The sequence below is a fragment of the Monodelphis domestica genome, chromosome 6 (genome assembly GCF_027887165.1).
Source record: "Monodelphis domestica isolate mMonDom1 chromosome 6, mMonDom1.pri, whole genome shotgun sequence".
In the NCBI taxonomy this organism is placed as follows: Eukaryota; Metazoa; Chordata; class Mammalia; order Didelphimorphia; family Didelphidae; genus Monodelphis; species Monodelphis domestica.
Genome location: NC_077232.1, coordinates 136620754 through 136637359, shown reverse-complemented (window position 1 = coordinate 136637359; position 16606 = coordinate 136620754). Strand labels below are relative to the sequence as shown.

The window sequence follows — 16606 nt, the reverse complement described above, 5'->3', positions numbered from 1 at the left end:
TTACAAAGAAAGGCAAAAGCAATTCTGGACCTTGAAGAGACAACTTACAAACAACTATTTACAAACAGTTTATATGATAAACTAGAGATAATCACTGGGGGAAAGCACTAAAATTAAGGAAGACTGTAAAAGGCTTCTTACAGAAGGAGAAATTTTAGTAATGTCTTGAAGGAAACCAGGGAAGCCAGGAGGGAGAGAATTCCAGGAATGGGAGATTAGAATCCAGAATCCTACAAATAGGACAAATTGGCAGTTTATTGTAAATATAGCCAAATCCCTTTGAACATCATCTTATAAGCATTTTTTCCCTCTAGTAGCAGAAATAGCTATATTATCCTGTTCCCCAGGATACCCATACTATAGCATGCTTTCCTAAATGAAGAGAGATTAGAGAATTTTAGTTGATGTAGAAAAAGCACTGAAAGTTTTCCTGAGAGTGTTTCTGCTTTGAAAATGTCCTCCCTCTCTTTTAGCTTTCTTGCCTCAAATCTCTCCCCACTCAAGTCCATTTTCTACTCAGTAATCAAAATGATCATTCTAAAGCATAAATCTGGCCATGTCACTACCTCTCCCCAAATTATTCAATATAAAAATTCCAGAGGCTTCTTATTGCCCTCCAGGATCAAATATAAAATCTTGCTTGGCTTGATTGAATCTTGACATTTATGTTTCCAGCTTCTTACATTTTATTACTCTACTACTCTGCAATCTTAGTGACTCTGATTCTTCTCATACAACATTACATTTCCCAATTGCATACTTTCCTATAGGCTGTTCTCCATGTTCTTCCTTTCTTCCTCATCCTGACTTTCTTTAAGATCCAGCTCAAGTTCTATCCTTCTTTCCTCCTTTCTGGATCCTGCCTTCTGGGATCACATCCTGTTTTCTCTCTATATATATCTTGTATAACCATAATAATTTGCTAGTTTACACTATATTAGAATATGAGATTCTTAATGGCAAGCACCATGGTTTTGCCTTTCTTTGTATCTTGAGAGCTTAGCTTAGTGATGATATAATTTATTATCTTAGAGAAATACTGGAATTTCAGAAATGGTGAATTGACTATGATCACATAGCTGGTTAATATCAGTGATCAGATTTGAACCCAGATTTTCCCAAGTCTAGCACTAGCCCCTCTATGATCTACAAACTCTGTCTCTTCCAATTAATCAATTTTAACTATTTTCTGAAAGAAGAAATCTCTGAGATTTTAGTAAGAATCTGAAAACCATTAGACTTTAGCTAATTCTTCAAAAAGATCATTATACTCAACTAACCAGGAAAGGCATTGAGACTGACACATAGGAAAGTATTAAAAGATTATGAATCCTTTGGAAAATCAATAATTAAACAAATTAACCAGAAAGAGTAACTAATAATGCCTATGCAGCTTACTAAAAGCAAATACAAATTTAGTGGTGTAATATTTATTGGAAAGGAAATAGGATTGGAAAAATGGGGGATAATTGGAGGTTTGTATCAGGGTATGGAGGAGAGAGGTGAGAGAGGGAATATTGCTTGGAGATGCAAAGGAGGGAGATGCCCCCTGCTGAGAGGAAACAGCAGGGGTCCAATGAGATCTGTTTGTCTTTGAATGACTGAAACTGAAGTTCAGCTCCCTCTATGACCAGAAATGATAGTCCATGTATCTGACTGTGTATTCAAATAACATAAAGTTTAATAACTAGTTGGAATTGGAGTTTTTCCTTAGCTTCAGAGTATAGGGCCAGGCCCCAGAGGCTGGCGGAGAGTTTGTCCCACTCCCATCTACTCTCCTTGTTCTAATTCAGAATCTTAGCAGTACACAGAAAGCAACAAGGTCTGACCTTCAGAGATGAATGGGCCTGAATCTTTGGGCTGAACCAAAAAGAGCATGCCACTCCAGATAGGCTGAACAAGCTCCTCTCTCCTCCAACACCAGGCAGCAAGTTCCACCTGGCAGGAAGGAAGTGCTAGTCACAAGCCCCCACTGCCACCCCCTGCAGGAAGGAAGTGCTAGTCACAAGACCCAACTGCCCCTCCCAGTTGGCTCCTTCCCCCACAAACTGTCAGTCTTATTTCATTTCTACAGTGGGTAGGACAGTGTAAAATAAGTTCACTCTCTAGGACAAAGTCTTTCATATTTGATTTCATTTCTCAATTTCCTCATCTGTATAATGGAGCTAAAAATAGTACTACCTCCCAAAGTTGTTGTGAGGATGGAATGACATGATGTTTGTAAAGCTCTTAGCAGAGTGCCTGACACATAGTAGCTGGTATGTAAGTGCTATCCATTTTTATGATTTTATTCTCAAATTTTATATACGAGTCTATTATGCTCCTATAATTTTGTGAAATGTGTAAATATATTTTGGAAGACATGGATCATGTCATATATAAACTTTGTATCTCCTCCAAACAATGTTTTAGACATAGTCAACAATCAAGTTTTATTAAACAAATGGCAGATCTAATATAAAAACTTCAGTAGATCTATATATTTGTTTCTTTTTGAAATCCTCCCTAAAATTCTTGTATATTATTGAGGAAAATGATATAGTCTAAGCATCTCTACTCCCTACCCTCCATCCTTGATCCCAACAACTTACAACTTTCAATCTCTAGTGTGCAGTTCTGTTCATCTAGAGGATATCTTCGCAGATCCATCATGCAAGCAGCTGTTGTTGTGATCCTGTAAGAAAAAAAAGAAAAATTAAAATTATGATACAAATTCATGAGGAAAGTGACATCTGATTACCAGTCTTTTTTATGGTGTTCAGGATTTGCCTTCCAAAGAGAAAAAAAATTGATCAACTGCCAAAACCTGTTTGCCAGGCTGATGAATAGTCCACAGCTCTACCCACACCTCCTGGCATCACAGGGATGCACCTCCTAATGACTGGCAGAATTTTTGAGTGTTGTCTTTTTTACTTGGTATCCTAAGGGAACTGGAATGGTTAGCAAGGAACAATGACTTTGTGTCGTTGACAAACTCTGTTATCTTGGGCAAATCAATTAACTTTTTTGACGCTTAGCTTTCTAAAATGTAAAATAAGGATATTAAACTAGTTGAGGGCTTTTAAACCATTTTTGTGTCATAGACAATTTGGAATGTGAAACCTATGGACTCCTCAGAAAAATTTAAAAAATAAAAAAATAAGAAATTAATTTTAAGATGTATATAACAAAACACAAAGGGCTAAAGACTTTCCAGTATAAAGGAAAGCAATGGTTTTGTGACATAATGATATGAATTCTTTAAAATAAAACTAATTCACATACTCATGTTAAGAACCCCTGGATTAGACATCTTTCATGTATCTGTTAGCTCTAACATTCTATGATTTTAAGTTCCACAGGAAGTTATTCATCCAGTCTTATTATTCATTTGTACTTTAATGTGAATGAGCTCATCTGATATTTTCTAGAGAACAGTTGCAATAAGCTGGAGAGAACATATGGTCACTGAGTGAAGAACAACATTGAAAAAAGTGGACCACCAAGGACATTTAATTTCATTGAAATGGCAACTCATCATACAAAATTCAGGCATAGTTCAAAGGCAGAAGAGATATGGCCAAATGAAGGGAGGTAGAGAATACATTCTCTTGAGTTGATGTGGATGAATTGAGCAGGGGATTCAGATGAAGCAAAGAAAATCAGGTAGTCTGAGTCTCTGGATGAGTGGCAATGGGACACATAATGAAGAACTTGGTTCCAGCTCCTATTATGTTGAGAAGCCACTGTAAGATATTTCCTGCCCTCTGTTTATGTGACAAATTAGCAGACCTGCTTCACCAACTTGTTTTTTGAGAGATGCCTTTGGATTAGTCAGAATCTCATGATGATGGCCAAATGGTTTAAACATTGAACTGTTTTAGAATAAAATGATTGCAGAGCTGGAACCTCAGGGACTGGCTAGTCCAAGCCATACATAAGAAAGATTACAACATATTTGAATAGTGATTTTTTAGTCTTTGCAGTTAGTTATGCAAAAGTTTTTCCTTTTTTGAATTTTTATTAGGTCTCTATTAACTGGTAGGAATGCATGCAATATAGGAGTGATGCTCTCCTTGAAAGCTTCATCAAAAAATAGAGGTGATCCTTGGTTCTTAAAGCCATATGTCAACAGGGAAAAAGTTCTGGGAGCTAGAGGTGACTTGGCTTCAAGGATAGTGCAATGAAGTTGGAGTCAGGAAGACTAAGACTCAAAGATAGCCTGAGGAACTTGCTAGCTGTGTGATTGAAGTGGGAAAATAATTTAACTTCTTTGTGCCTTAGTTTCCTCATCTGTAAAATGAGGGGGTTGGATGTGGTGGCCTCTTAGATCTTTTTCTGCTCTAAATATAAGATCCTAAAAAAATAAGGTTTCAAATTCAGTGAAAGTTTATCCTTAGATGAGTTTGGGGGGGTGCCATTCACCCTTAATAATCTGAATCATACTCTGTGGAATTAAAGGCTAAAAGAATTAGGGAGCCAAGTAATCACAAAGAATGGCAGAATTATTGCTGGATGGATTTTCATCTAAAGTCCATGCCCTAAATTATTATTTGGGCTTTCTGTTTGACTTCTATCATCAAGGTTTCCTTTTTGGGAGAGTTTGAGAGAATTAGCTGAATAGTTGGCAGCAAATAAGGGCTTATCTGTTTGGTCACAGTTTATGGGGAAGTAGTTAGCCAACTGTTCCTCTGGACACAGATTCCAAGTGTGGGGGCAGGAGAGAGCATGACGCGTCTGTTTCTTTTAAAATCAAATCAACAAGTATTTATTAAGCACTTACTATGTGCCAGACAGGCTATTTGCAATGGCCATTGTTATAATTTGTTTATAGAATTGACCACTGGGCTTGAAAAAAGAAATGGGTTATTAAAAGAAAGTGAGCCAAGGGTGCTTTGGAATGATAGAATAAATAGAAATCATGTTGCTGTGTCTTTTACTGAATAAGTTCAAAGTTCATGAGGCAGGATTGCTAATTTCTGACCTGAGCACAGAATAATTGTGGTTGGCCTCATAATAATTCTGGGTGTGAATCACCTCTAGATGCTACACAAAGAGAAAAGATAGTTCATGCCTTCTGGGAATTAGAATGAAAGACCTTAGATACTCCAAAGAGTAAATAGGCATACCTATAAGTGAAAAGTCAGATAAGATTATGAGTTTAAATAAATGAGGAAATGTTATTACCTCAAGCAACTTAGATAGGAAATTGCTCATTAGTTTCAATTGTAGGATAAAGAAATACAAGCTTTATAAAAGAATGATGATAGCCTGATGAAATCATAGGAGGGAATCCTAGAACCAGAATCAATATAAGTCAATGATAATGAAGAGGAAATAAAGCTTTTCTTCCTGACAAAAGTTATATTCAACTCCCCCAAGATAAACTGCTGAGCTTACCCAATTGACACTCTAGGATGTATCTTTAATCCCAAACTTTTGTTTTTCCAATTTCTTCTTCTCCTAAATGTCCCTGTTTTGGATTGAGTCCTTCTACCTTAGAATTACACCATGATACTAAGTGAAGCAGTCTCCTTAGAGAAACCTCATATCACTCTTTGTAAGGATGCTGGTGAAACCCTTGACCTTTGATGATTTCTAGGTTTTCCAAGAGAGATCTTCAACTATTCCTATTTTTTTCAATGCACATCTTCCAGAATTATCAACTAACTGAAAAGAAAGAACAAAAGTTCCTCTACCAAAATAAGCACAGATTCTAAGTCTGAAAGTAAAAACAGAGTACATAAGCGCCAGAGAATTCTTGATACCCTATGGTTTGCTGTGGCCATCAAGAACTTACCAGGAAGTAGACATTTTGGATTATAAAGGATGCTAGTAGGCATTCTATTGTAAATGATTCCTATGATAGTTAAAACTACTCATCAGAGTCACAAGAGAGCCTTTCATTCAAAAACCGCCTGGAGACTCCACACAGAATGAGTTCTTATGTGTCTGTGATGGATGGATAAATCATTGCTTTTGGGTTTGATATCTGAGTTACATAGTAAAGCATGATCCTATTCAGAGACTAAACCCAGGACCTTGGCTTCATGGTGCTAATCAGTCTAAGATTTAATATGGGTAGAAGTGAGAGCTATTTAATTCTGTTGGGAGAAAATCTTTATTTCATGGCAATGGATGGAATCTGAGATACTAAACAGGAATTTTATAAGTATGACACAAAGAAAACATCATTCTAAAGGGCAAATACATTAGCATCACCTTACTCTCTGAAGGACTGATGATCCTAAGTAGATTATAACTAGAAAGTCAACTTAATTCAAACCAATAGAACCTTGTGTGTGTGCGTGCGTTTGTGTGTGTGTGTGTGTGTGTGTGTGTGTGTGTAATAAAGTCAAAGAGAAATTATTCCTGGATTAAGGACTATTTTGGATTATACATGCCATCTTCATCTTCATTTTCATGAACATAGAACATTATGATTATGATTGAGATATGATAATATTTTATGATATATGTTAATATATTTCATGATAAATTTAGATACATAATTATATACCACATATATAAGTATATACCATAACATCATTATGACTATGATTGAGAATTGATCATACTGTCTATTACTGTACAATTAATGTTTATCTTTACATCTTTTCCTTGAATAAACCTATCTGCACCAGAACTATCTATTTTAGAGGGTCATCTCCTATAGTACCTTTGTCTTGGTTTTGTTTAGTGTCAAGACAAAATTAGCATTGGTACCCATTTGGTTTGTTGTGCAATTTCACAAATTATTTTTAAAACTCCAAATAATGTTTCATTGCAAAATTCTGCTCCATGTCCCCAGGGTGATGAATGAACTTTTGAGAGTGAATGTTCTATTGAGAGTGTTGCTCTGAATTGGTGTTGGAGAATGAGGATTTTTGTTGTTGTTTTTTTTAAAGCCAAACCTGGTTTGTTTGGTATTGTATAAGAAGCTGCAGTTGCTAAATGGTTTTTGAGGGTGCTGATAAAAAAGATCTACACTGAAAAGTTAGATCTTTTATCAGGATGCTTCCATTCCTTTTTCTGTCCTTTGTTTCCATGCCTCTCCTTTCTTTTTTTTCTCCTGTGTTTTGTAGATCTAGTACAGAATGCTAATAAGACTCTTTTTGGTGCAATCCCAGGCAGTGATTTCCAGGTAATTAGTTGCATACCAAATGTTGTGTAAATGGGCTCATTATTATTCATTTCTGTAAGTCTGGGTGATTCATGAGCCACTTTGCGAATATGAAAAGCAGTTCATAAATCAGAGCCAGAAAGAAAAGAAAAGAATAATAACAGGACAATAATAATTAACAATTCCCTGTCTGGGATCCAGCCCTTGGTCTCAATCACATTGTCACTGTGGATGTCTGTCTAGTTGAGTTAGGGAAAGGAATGAGTACTTTCCCAAATTCACATCATTTTTACATTATTGTCTTCACAAGGAACAAGAGCACTTATTACATTTCTACAACAGAGAGTATTTCTTAATGATCAATTACTGAAATATATATCATAAATAGAGGAAGAAGCCTCCCATCATCTTGACTAACATGCATTCTGAGAGTGATCACTAACTGGGAAGAATTTGAAGAACAAAAGATCCTCCCAGAATGAAGGGAAACCTTGAGACTGAAACTGAAATGAGATCACAGAAGAATTCGAGCAGGTTCAATACAAAATGTCCAATTTTTAGTGGTCACTGTACAGTAAATTAAAAAAATTTTAAGTCAGCCCTCAGTATGGGACTAAGGTGGAGTCCTATGACGACCTTTTAAAATCGTGACTCTGGAGCAACTGAATACCAGATTAGGACTCAAGAGGATAGTTCAAATCCTCCTTCTGATACTGGCTGTGTGATTATGGGCAAGTAACTAAACATCTCTCTCTGAGCCCCAGTCTTCTCATTTGTGAAATGAGGATAGAGATGTCTGCAGTACCTTTCTCTTACATTTGCCATGGGGCTCAAATGATATAATAATGATGGTAATGCTAATAATAAGAGCAATTATACAGTGAGCTTTAGAGATACTTTATTATCTCATTTATCCTCGCAACAACTCTGGGAGATAGGTACCATTATTATCCTTATTTGACAGCTGAGGAAACTGAGACTATGAGAGGTTAAGTGACTTGTTCAAGGTCACACAGCTAGTACGTGTCTGCAATTGTACCCTGGTGTTCTTGACTTAACTACATGCCCAGGGTCAGACACCTAGTAAGTGCCTGAGGCCAAATTTGAATTCAGATCTTCCTGAATCTCTATTCACTCGACTACCTGTCTTCCTCTTATCATAGTGCAGTGCTAGTTAGCTACCTCTTTATATGTCACATATGCAAAGCACTTTGCAAACCTTAAGGAGTCATATAAATTAAAGATAGTAACAGCAATAACAATAATTTAATGTCTTCTGTCCCACCACTGGGATGAATCATTACCAGTTCCCAAGTCTAGACTCCTTGCTTCTTTCCCTCAATTCCTGGTCCTATTCCACCCAGCTAATAAACCTATAGAAATCCATTAAACTTTATTGGTCTTGGGAGGAGGGTTCCCTGTTCCCTCTGTGGTCCTCAAAGAGTGACCAATTCTATGCAAGGACTGAACAGAGCCGATCTCTTTCCACCATTCTCCCTTACTCTCCATGTTTTAAATGTTACTTCAATAAAGTTGCCTCACTTTACTTTCTTGTATGTTGTGTGTTTCCTTTACTGGATTATGGGTATTCTGCAACTCTCTAAATCTGCTTTGAGGCAAATGAAAAGAAGGTTTTTAATCTCTTCTTAATTGGGCCATTTTGTAGAGGTGCTGATATGCATTGCCAGTGAATTGTTATTTCTCCCAACTGAGGTGCTCAGTCACTTGATAAAAGGTGTTTGGAGGAAACATATGAGGATGTTCCAAAGCAATACACTTCTTTGATGTTTCCATGTGACCTCACTGTATGAGTTCCCTCACCATTACCTATCTATGCTTTCTCATGATACATTTCTTATGTCTTTCCTAGAAGATCTATATTATGGGACATAGATTTCCTCTTCTGTTTCCTCCCCTTCCCCTACCTCCATCTCACATTTTTTTTGTGGCTACCAGTACAATACTAAAAATTTCTGTTTCTTAGCATGATTGACTCACTTTTTTTTTGTCATACTAGTCCTTGATCAAGTCTTATGCAACTTCTTTTATGCAAGTCATCATTGGTAATACAAGAAGTCCCAAAAGTCTTACTTAACCCTGTACACAGTGACATATTTTTTCACTCACCAAGTCTCTATCCACTTCTTACAATTTTTATTTGTTTGAAATGTTAGTATTCCAAGATTCCTAGGCACACTACAACACTGGGAGAATATTGGTGCTATAAAGGTGGGCTTTGACCCATCGAGGGTCAAAAGAGTCAAAAGACCCCTCAAGTCCATCAAGAGAAAATCTTGGAGTTATTGAAACTGTTGCATAATTTCCTAGAGGCATTAGATTCTACTTTTCACTTCAAATCTGAACTCAGCCCATTTGTTTCTATCAACATATCAGTACTGATAGATTAACTTAGTAGCATTGACTAGGCAAAACATGTTCTTCATCTTTTTGACTTCTCCTACATGGCTTCCTGTGCCAGCTGTTCTTGAATGACCATGGCTCTAACTGAAGAGGCACTCCATTGTTCTGGGGCTTCATGAACCGAGCATGATAGTCCATGTAAACTGGAACATTTGGAAAACCTCATCTAGGGAATCCCCCTTCCATTTAGATGCTGAGTAGTAGATTCTCCTCTCTCCTGGCGATATGCATATATCTATGTCCTTGTTTTATTCCTCACTTATTGTTTATAATTGGAGTATTTTTGAAAATAATTTTTTGTGGTGGCATCTCTAAAGGAATGTTTTGTGATCTGAACTTCATCTTCATGGGTATTCAGTTGCCTGAGAGGCATAGAGACTACAAGATTACAGAGTCTAGCACATGCCAGCTTGCCAAGATGGTATTTCCAAGTGGCTATGGATACAGAGACATCATCTTTGTAAGTTGATTAAGTATGCATATGCACCAGATATGCATTACAATCACAGAAATCTTTTTTAATTGGAGAGAAAGTACAAATTTAGAAGGTCTCCTTCAAACTGTCTCCTATGCATATATTAAGCAATAAACTAATATTTGAAATTGCTCTGATATAAAAATTTTGCTGCCAATAAAGCACTGGCTTTCAGACATACCATTCCTAAAACAGGCAGGGAATCATATTTAGCCCTGGAAATAAGAGATGACATTCACAGTACAGGCAGTGCTCCTGAGGTATAACAATTATTTTTCCATAAACAGAAATTGTCCTCTCTTCTATGAATCTAGGCTTAAATTAAGGTGGGTAATGGAATTGTAACAAATAGCTGACAGAAATGAGACAAAACTCGCTCCAGGTGAATTTCATTTATGGATTTTTGAGATTGAACCTTGTCATCAGCTTCTGCTGAGTTTCAGAGGCTTGACTTTCTGTTTTAAATTCTTTGAAGTTAGATGAGTCTATATAGCGTCAGCTTAGGGCAGGGGTTTTTAACCTGGGACTTGTGAATTTGTTTTCTTTAAAAATATTTTGATAACTTGATTTCGGGATAATTGGCTCCCTTTATAATCTTAGGTATTTTATGCTTTTAAAAATTGCTGAGGAGAGGTCTGTAGGATTCACCCGATTGTCAAAGGGGTTCAAGAAACAAGTTAGGTTAAGAATCCCTGATTTAGAGATTGGGCATTTAGGTGGAGTCTTGGGATTTCAACCAAACTCAAAATCAGAATACAGATAATGGCAGAAGGGACACTGGAAAGCACTTGTCTGAGGAAAACAAAGCTTAAAAACTGGAAAGTGACTTTATACACTTGTAACCTCAAGTTATAGAATTTCAGACAGCTCAGATCACAGCATTAATATTAAAGCTAGGTTTCTCTTTTTATGATTTCATAAGTATAACAATCTAGAATGGTCAGGCCCCATGTACTGTGAATTATGCCTACTTTCTCTTCCATTAATTTTTCGCAAAGGGTAGTGAGGTCACCATCAAAGCCAGAGAGGCTCCTGAGCTAATTGAAATGTAAACTGTTAGAGGGGTCAAAAGACCATCCATTTCTACTGAAAATTTCAAAGGGATCAAAACCCTCGTCTGGCATTGCTAGAGAGACAGAGCTGTAATTAACATGGAAAATAGCATAGTGCTCACCAATCTGGCATATGTAACAGGGCAGGTGAACCCCAGAGTGGCCCCTTCTCTCAACTGTAGTAACTGCTGCTGTGAGCAAGAAACAGCTGCCTCTGAGCCTCTTAGGGCCGGAATAACCATAAAGAAAATGAGAGGTCATGAGGCTGATGTTTCCACCCCAAATTCTTCTGTTTCCAGATGACAAAAGATGACAATGACTTATTCCTCCAAAGTAGGTAGGTTCAATCAATAGTTTTCTCTAAACTTAGAGGTCAGTCTGGCAGGATATTGAGCAGAGCCCTGAATTGTCTCCCACTTTCACTAGGTATGCAGCCCTTTTTATTTTTTTATTTTTTACAATAATGGTGATTTCATTTGTAAGGGAGAATTCCTGGTAAGGGAAACTACCTTTATTCAAGCAGATTAGGAGCATTGAGAATTTCGGTGATTTGCTCTCAGTCATAGAGCCAGTAGATGTGTCTGAGGAAGGAACTGAACCCAATGTCCTTCTAACTATGAGACTAGTTCTCTGTCTGCTGAGACTCTTTTCCAGGCATTTATCTAGTGCTCTGAAGGCAGAGATCATCTAGTTGCATGATGTCATTTTACAGATGAGAAAACTGATTCCAATGAAGGTTAATTTAGTTGGGTAAAGGCACACAGGTAGTAAATTTCAAGGCTGGGTTTTGAATTCAGTTCCTTTTACTCCAGAATCAATAGTCTTTTCATTATGTATACCAGATTGCTTCTAATGTCCTTAATAATATCTTAGTTTCCTTTTATTGTGCATATGTCAACACTGGCAATCCGATATACATATACTGATTTTACCATTTTGGGGGTTTTGTAATTTATATTCTTTCAAAGCAAGGCATGTATTTGAGAGAAATATATTTATAAATCAGCTGTTTCAATGCATCAAGCCTAATAATTCTGTCACACATTTCTGACAGGCTTCAAAATGCTAAAAAATAAGCTGCTGTTTAGGTTATCTTGGCATACAAGCATACATAACAAATGAAGAAATTTGAAATGTTTGTCATAATGAGAAGCACAATTATAAGTATTTTCTTTTTCTATATATCTTAAGCATTAAGCTATTACTATCATAATAATTATCTAAAATTGTTATCTATATCTGTCCATAGTTATTCTTGTATAGTGATTAGTCTTGAAGCTAAGATCTGAATTCAAGTCCCATTTCAAAGATATACTGGCTGTTTGGTCTAGGGTTAATCATCTAACTTCTCTGTGCTTTAGGCAACTAAGGCTTTAAGTTACAGTCTTTAAGTCTTAGTCAGGAACTGGTTGTGTTTCCTCACTTGGGAAATCTTGGTGTTCAGTTGTTTAGTCATGTTAAACTCTTCTTCACTTCATGGACTATAGCACAGCAGGACTTTCTATCCTCCACTAACTCTTAAAGTCTGACAAGCTTATAGTTGTTGCTTCCATGACACTATCCATCTCATCCTTTTCCTTTTGCCTTCAATTTTCCTCAACATCAGGTTCTTTTCCAAAGAATCCTGTCTTCTCATTATGTGTCCAAAGTACTTTAGTTTCCGTTTCATAATTTGTCCTTTTAATGAATAATCTGAATTAATTTTTTAAGTATTGACTGATTTGATCTCTTTGCTGTCCAAGGGACTCTCAAAAGTCTTCTTCAGCACCACAATTCAAAAGCATTGATTCTGTGGCACTCAACTTAGCTTATAGTCCAAACCTCATAGCCATACTTTCTAGGAACCCCACCCCCTAACATATCTTTGATTATGCAGACATTTGTCAGCAAGATGTCCAGATTTGCCGTAGTTTTTCTTCCAAGGAGTAGCCATCTTTAAATTTCATGGCTGCAGTCATCATCTGCAGTGATCTTTGAGTCCAAGAATGTAATATCTGACACTGCTTCTATTTCTTTTCCCTCAGTTTGCTGGGAAATAATGGGTCCAGTTTTTTTGTTTTTTTTTGTTTTTTAATATTAAGCTTCCAGCTAGCTTTTACACTCTCCACTTTCACCATCAAGAGACTTCTTAATTATTCTTCATTTTTTGCTATCAAAGCGGTTATCATCTGTAAATCTGAGGTCATTGATATTTCTCCTAACTCTAATTCTCTCTTTTGATTTATCCAGCTAGGCATTTCACATGATGTTCTCTGCACATAAGTTAAAGTGACACTATGCTGCCTTGCTTATTCCTTTTCCAATCTTAAATCAATTAGTTGTTCCATTTTTTGTTCTAAATCTTCACTTGTTCCTCAGAAGACAAATAAGATGATCTGGCACTCCCATCTTTTTGTGGACTTGCTACATTTTGTTATGATCCACATAGTCAGGGTTTTGTGTAGTCAGTGAAGCAGAAAGCAGAAAAAGTTGTTTTCTTCTGGAATGCCCTTGCTTTCTCCACAATCGAGTAAATGTTGGCAATTTGGTCTTGAGATCCTCTGCCTCTTCTCAAAACCATGCTGCTCTTCTGGTAATTCTTGGTTCACACACTGCTGAAACTAACTGCAGAACATTAAGCATGATCTTGCTATCATGTGAAATGAGCACAATTGTTTGGTAATTTGAATTCTTTGGCATTACCTTTCTAAGAACTGGGGCATAAACTGATCTTTTCCAATTCAGTGTCCATAATTGAATTTTCATAATTTTTTTGGCATATCAAGTAGAGCACTTTAATAGCATCATCTGTTGGGATTTAAAATATCTCAGCTGGAATTCTGTTACCTCCACTAACTTTATTGTTAGCAATATTTCCCAAGGACACCCTGGATCACCGAGGTTTCCTCTAGCTCTAAAATTTTATAACTACCCTTATTATCTTATTGTTGTTTAGCCATTTTCAGACCTATCCCATTCTTTATGACTTCTTTTTATTTATTTTTAAAAATTAGAACAATTTAATTTTTATTAAAAATTTTTTTAAAACCGTACCTTCTGTCTTAGAACCAATACTGTGTATTGGTTCTAAGACAGAAGAGTTGTAAGGGCTAGGCAAAGGGGGTGAAGTGACTTGCCTGAGGCCATATTTGAACCTAGGACCTCGCATCTCTGGGCCTGGCTCTCAATCCACTGAACCACCCAGCTGCCCCCTCTTTGTGACTTCTTTTAAAGTTTTCTTGGCAAAGATCCTAGAGTGGTTTGTCATTTCCTTCTCCAGCTTGTTTTATAGATGAAGAAACTGAGGCAAATAGTTAAGAGACTTGTCCAGGGTCAAAATTAGTAAGTGTTTGAGACTAGATTTGAGCTCAGATTTTCTTGACTCATGGAGGAAATAAAGTAAAAGATGGAATGCTATGATTTATAACTAGATTCGAACAGTTCCTGCTTTGGATAGCTTTTTTTTAAAATCATGAATTCCTTGGGGTTATCTTGGGATCTTATTTTGATGATAATAGCTTAGTTCTTCACTGATGATCATCATGCAATATTACTGTTACTGATTATGCTATTCTCCTGGTTCTTCTCCCTTTATTTTGCATCAGTTCATATAAGTCTTTCCACATTTTTCTGATCTCTTCCTATTCTTCATTTCTTATGGTATAAAAGCATCCCGTTACAACCATATGCTACTACTTATTCCTCATGGATATTTAATTTTTAAATGACTGCTACAGTTTCAAGAATGTCTACAGTTGATATATACAAATGTTTTCAGGTATATTTGCTCAAAAGTAAGTTCTATAGAGATAGAAAGTCTGTTTTGATGGAAATTATTCAAACTAGATTTTTTTTAGAAAGAAATGTGGATGGTGCAGAAATCAGGGCCTTTGAAAAGTCATGCCTCCCTTGTTGTTCATTCAGAGGACAGGCACAGAAGACTTTTGGTGAACATTCACTGTGGTTTTTACATCACTAGTGATGATTTTTGGTGCTAAAGGATAAATTTCACAATCTCTTCTACTGGTAATGGACACAATCTGCTACTTATGGACATTATCTCTTTTGGTCCTGGCAGTGACAGCTCAATCAAAAGTGAAAACATTAATGCCACATTCATCCAAAATATTTATTGAGTTCTTGCTGTGTGATTATTTTGAGATAATGTATGTGGAAATGCTATAGTATGGTGTATATGTAAATTTTCCTTTGACTATTCCTTTAAACACTTTATATTTGAAGACCAGTACATGGTAATGGTTAGAGTGTTGCACTCGGAGTTGGGAAGCTATCAATTAAAATTTTGTACCTGACACTAGTTGTGTGATCACTGGCAATTTACTTCACCTCTATGTACTTCATTCATGATAATACCTATAGTTCCACTTAATATATGTTAATCAATTCACAAAACTTGAAATTCAATATAAATATCTATTTCTTAAATTAAATAGCAACAATGAATTGTAACAAGAGCTAACATTTATATAGGGCTTTAAGGTCTGATGAAAACTCAACAAATTTCATCCTTATAAAAACCCTGTGAGATAGGTGCTATTATTATGGTTCATCCTTTATTATTTTGAAGAGAACTGATGACAGCATGGGATGATGTCTTGACTTGCCAGTAAATTGGATTCAAATGAGGTAGAGATGCACAAAATCCTCAACTTTATTCTCTTTTTCAGGGTCACTGAAGTCCAGTGGCAAGAAATAAGTCAGGACAACTAATGATGGCCCAGGATGCAATGGCTGACCTTGATGTCTTCAATGTGTGGCTAAGCTCTAAGTAATCTATAGCTTCAACTCCTTTCATGACCATTGGAATAAACTGTTCTTATCGGCTGTTTCCACTGAAGGAGTCTTCATATGTTTGGGGCAGACATCCTCTTAACTCATAGGTGGATCTCAGACCTATTAGTTACCCTCAACCTGCTTTAGCCCTTGTTGATTCTCTGCTGAGACTGTTTTACAGGGTGTAGCCATGCTTTGCTGTAGCTTCTTGGAGCCAGAGGTAGACACCAACATAGGAAAGCAACCCTGTAAAGGGCATAGCAAGCCCTCATATCAAAGCTGCTAGTTCCTCCCAGAATATCCCAAGGTGCTATTATCCCCATTTTAGATATGAGGAAACTGTGGTAGACAGAAGTGAATTAACTTGCCCAGGATCATAGAGCTAATATGTCTAATGCTAGATCTGAACTCAGGTCTTCCTGACTCTAGACCTAACACTCTATCCATTGTACCACCTAGCTTCAAGAGCAACTGGGGAAAATACAAATGGTACTTATAGGGGGTGTTATCTACCTGATATAATTTATTAGGGGCTGTCAATAAAGTATTCATTTCACCTGACTTTTTGCAAAATAAAATGATAGGGAGAGACTTGATATGTTAGCAAGTTCTCTACCTCTTTCAGGATTCATGGACAAGCTGTGACCTTCCCTTTTGACCTTGCCTCTTATGGTAACAGTTCAGATTCTTTCTCTAAGAGAAAGGTCCTTGAGCCATAGGAACTTGTGCTTTCCTCTTCTCTAGTCTCTCCCCAATTGAGTCCTTCCCTATTAAATGGCCTAC

General features: G+C 36.6%; 1 protein-coding gene across 1 annotated transcript in view; it reads right to left on the bottom strand.

The window, feature by feature from the left end:
- The window catches only part of GABRB1 (gamma-aminobutyric acid type A receptor subunit beta1), a 474038-nt gene that overhangs the window by 82637 nt on the left and 374795 nt on the right, over positions 1 to 16606 (bottom strand). Inside the window, exon 5 of the mRNA XM_001364479.3 lies at positions 2592 to 2674. Within this exon, the coding sequence (XP_001364516.1) occupies positions 2592 to 2674 (83 nt within the window). The remainder of the gene's footprint in view (positions 1 to 2591; positions 2675 to 16606) is intronic.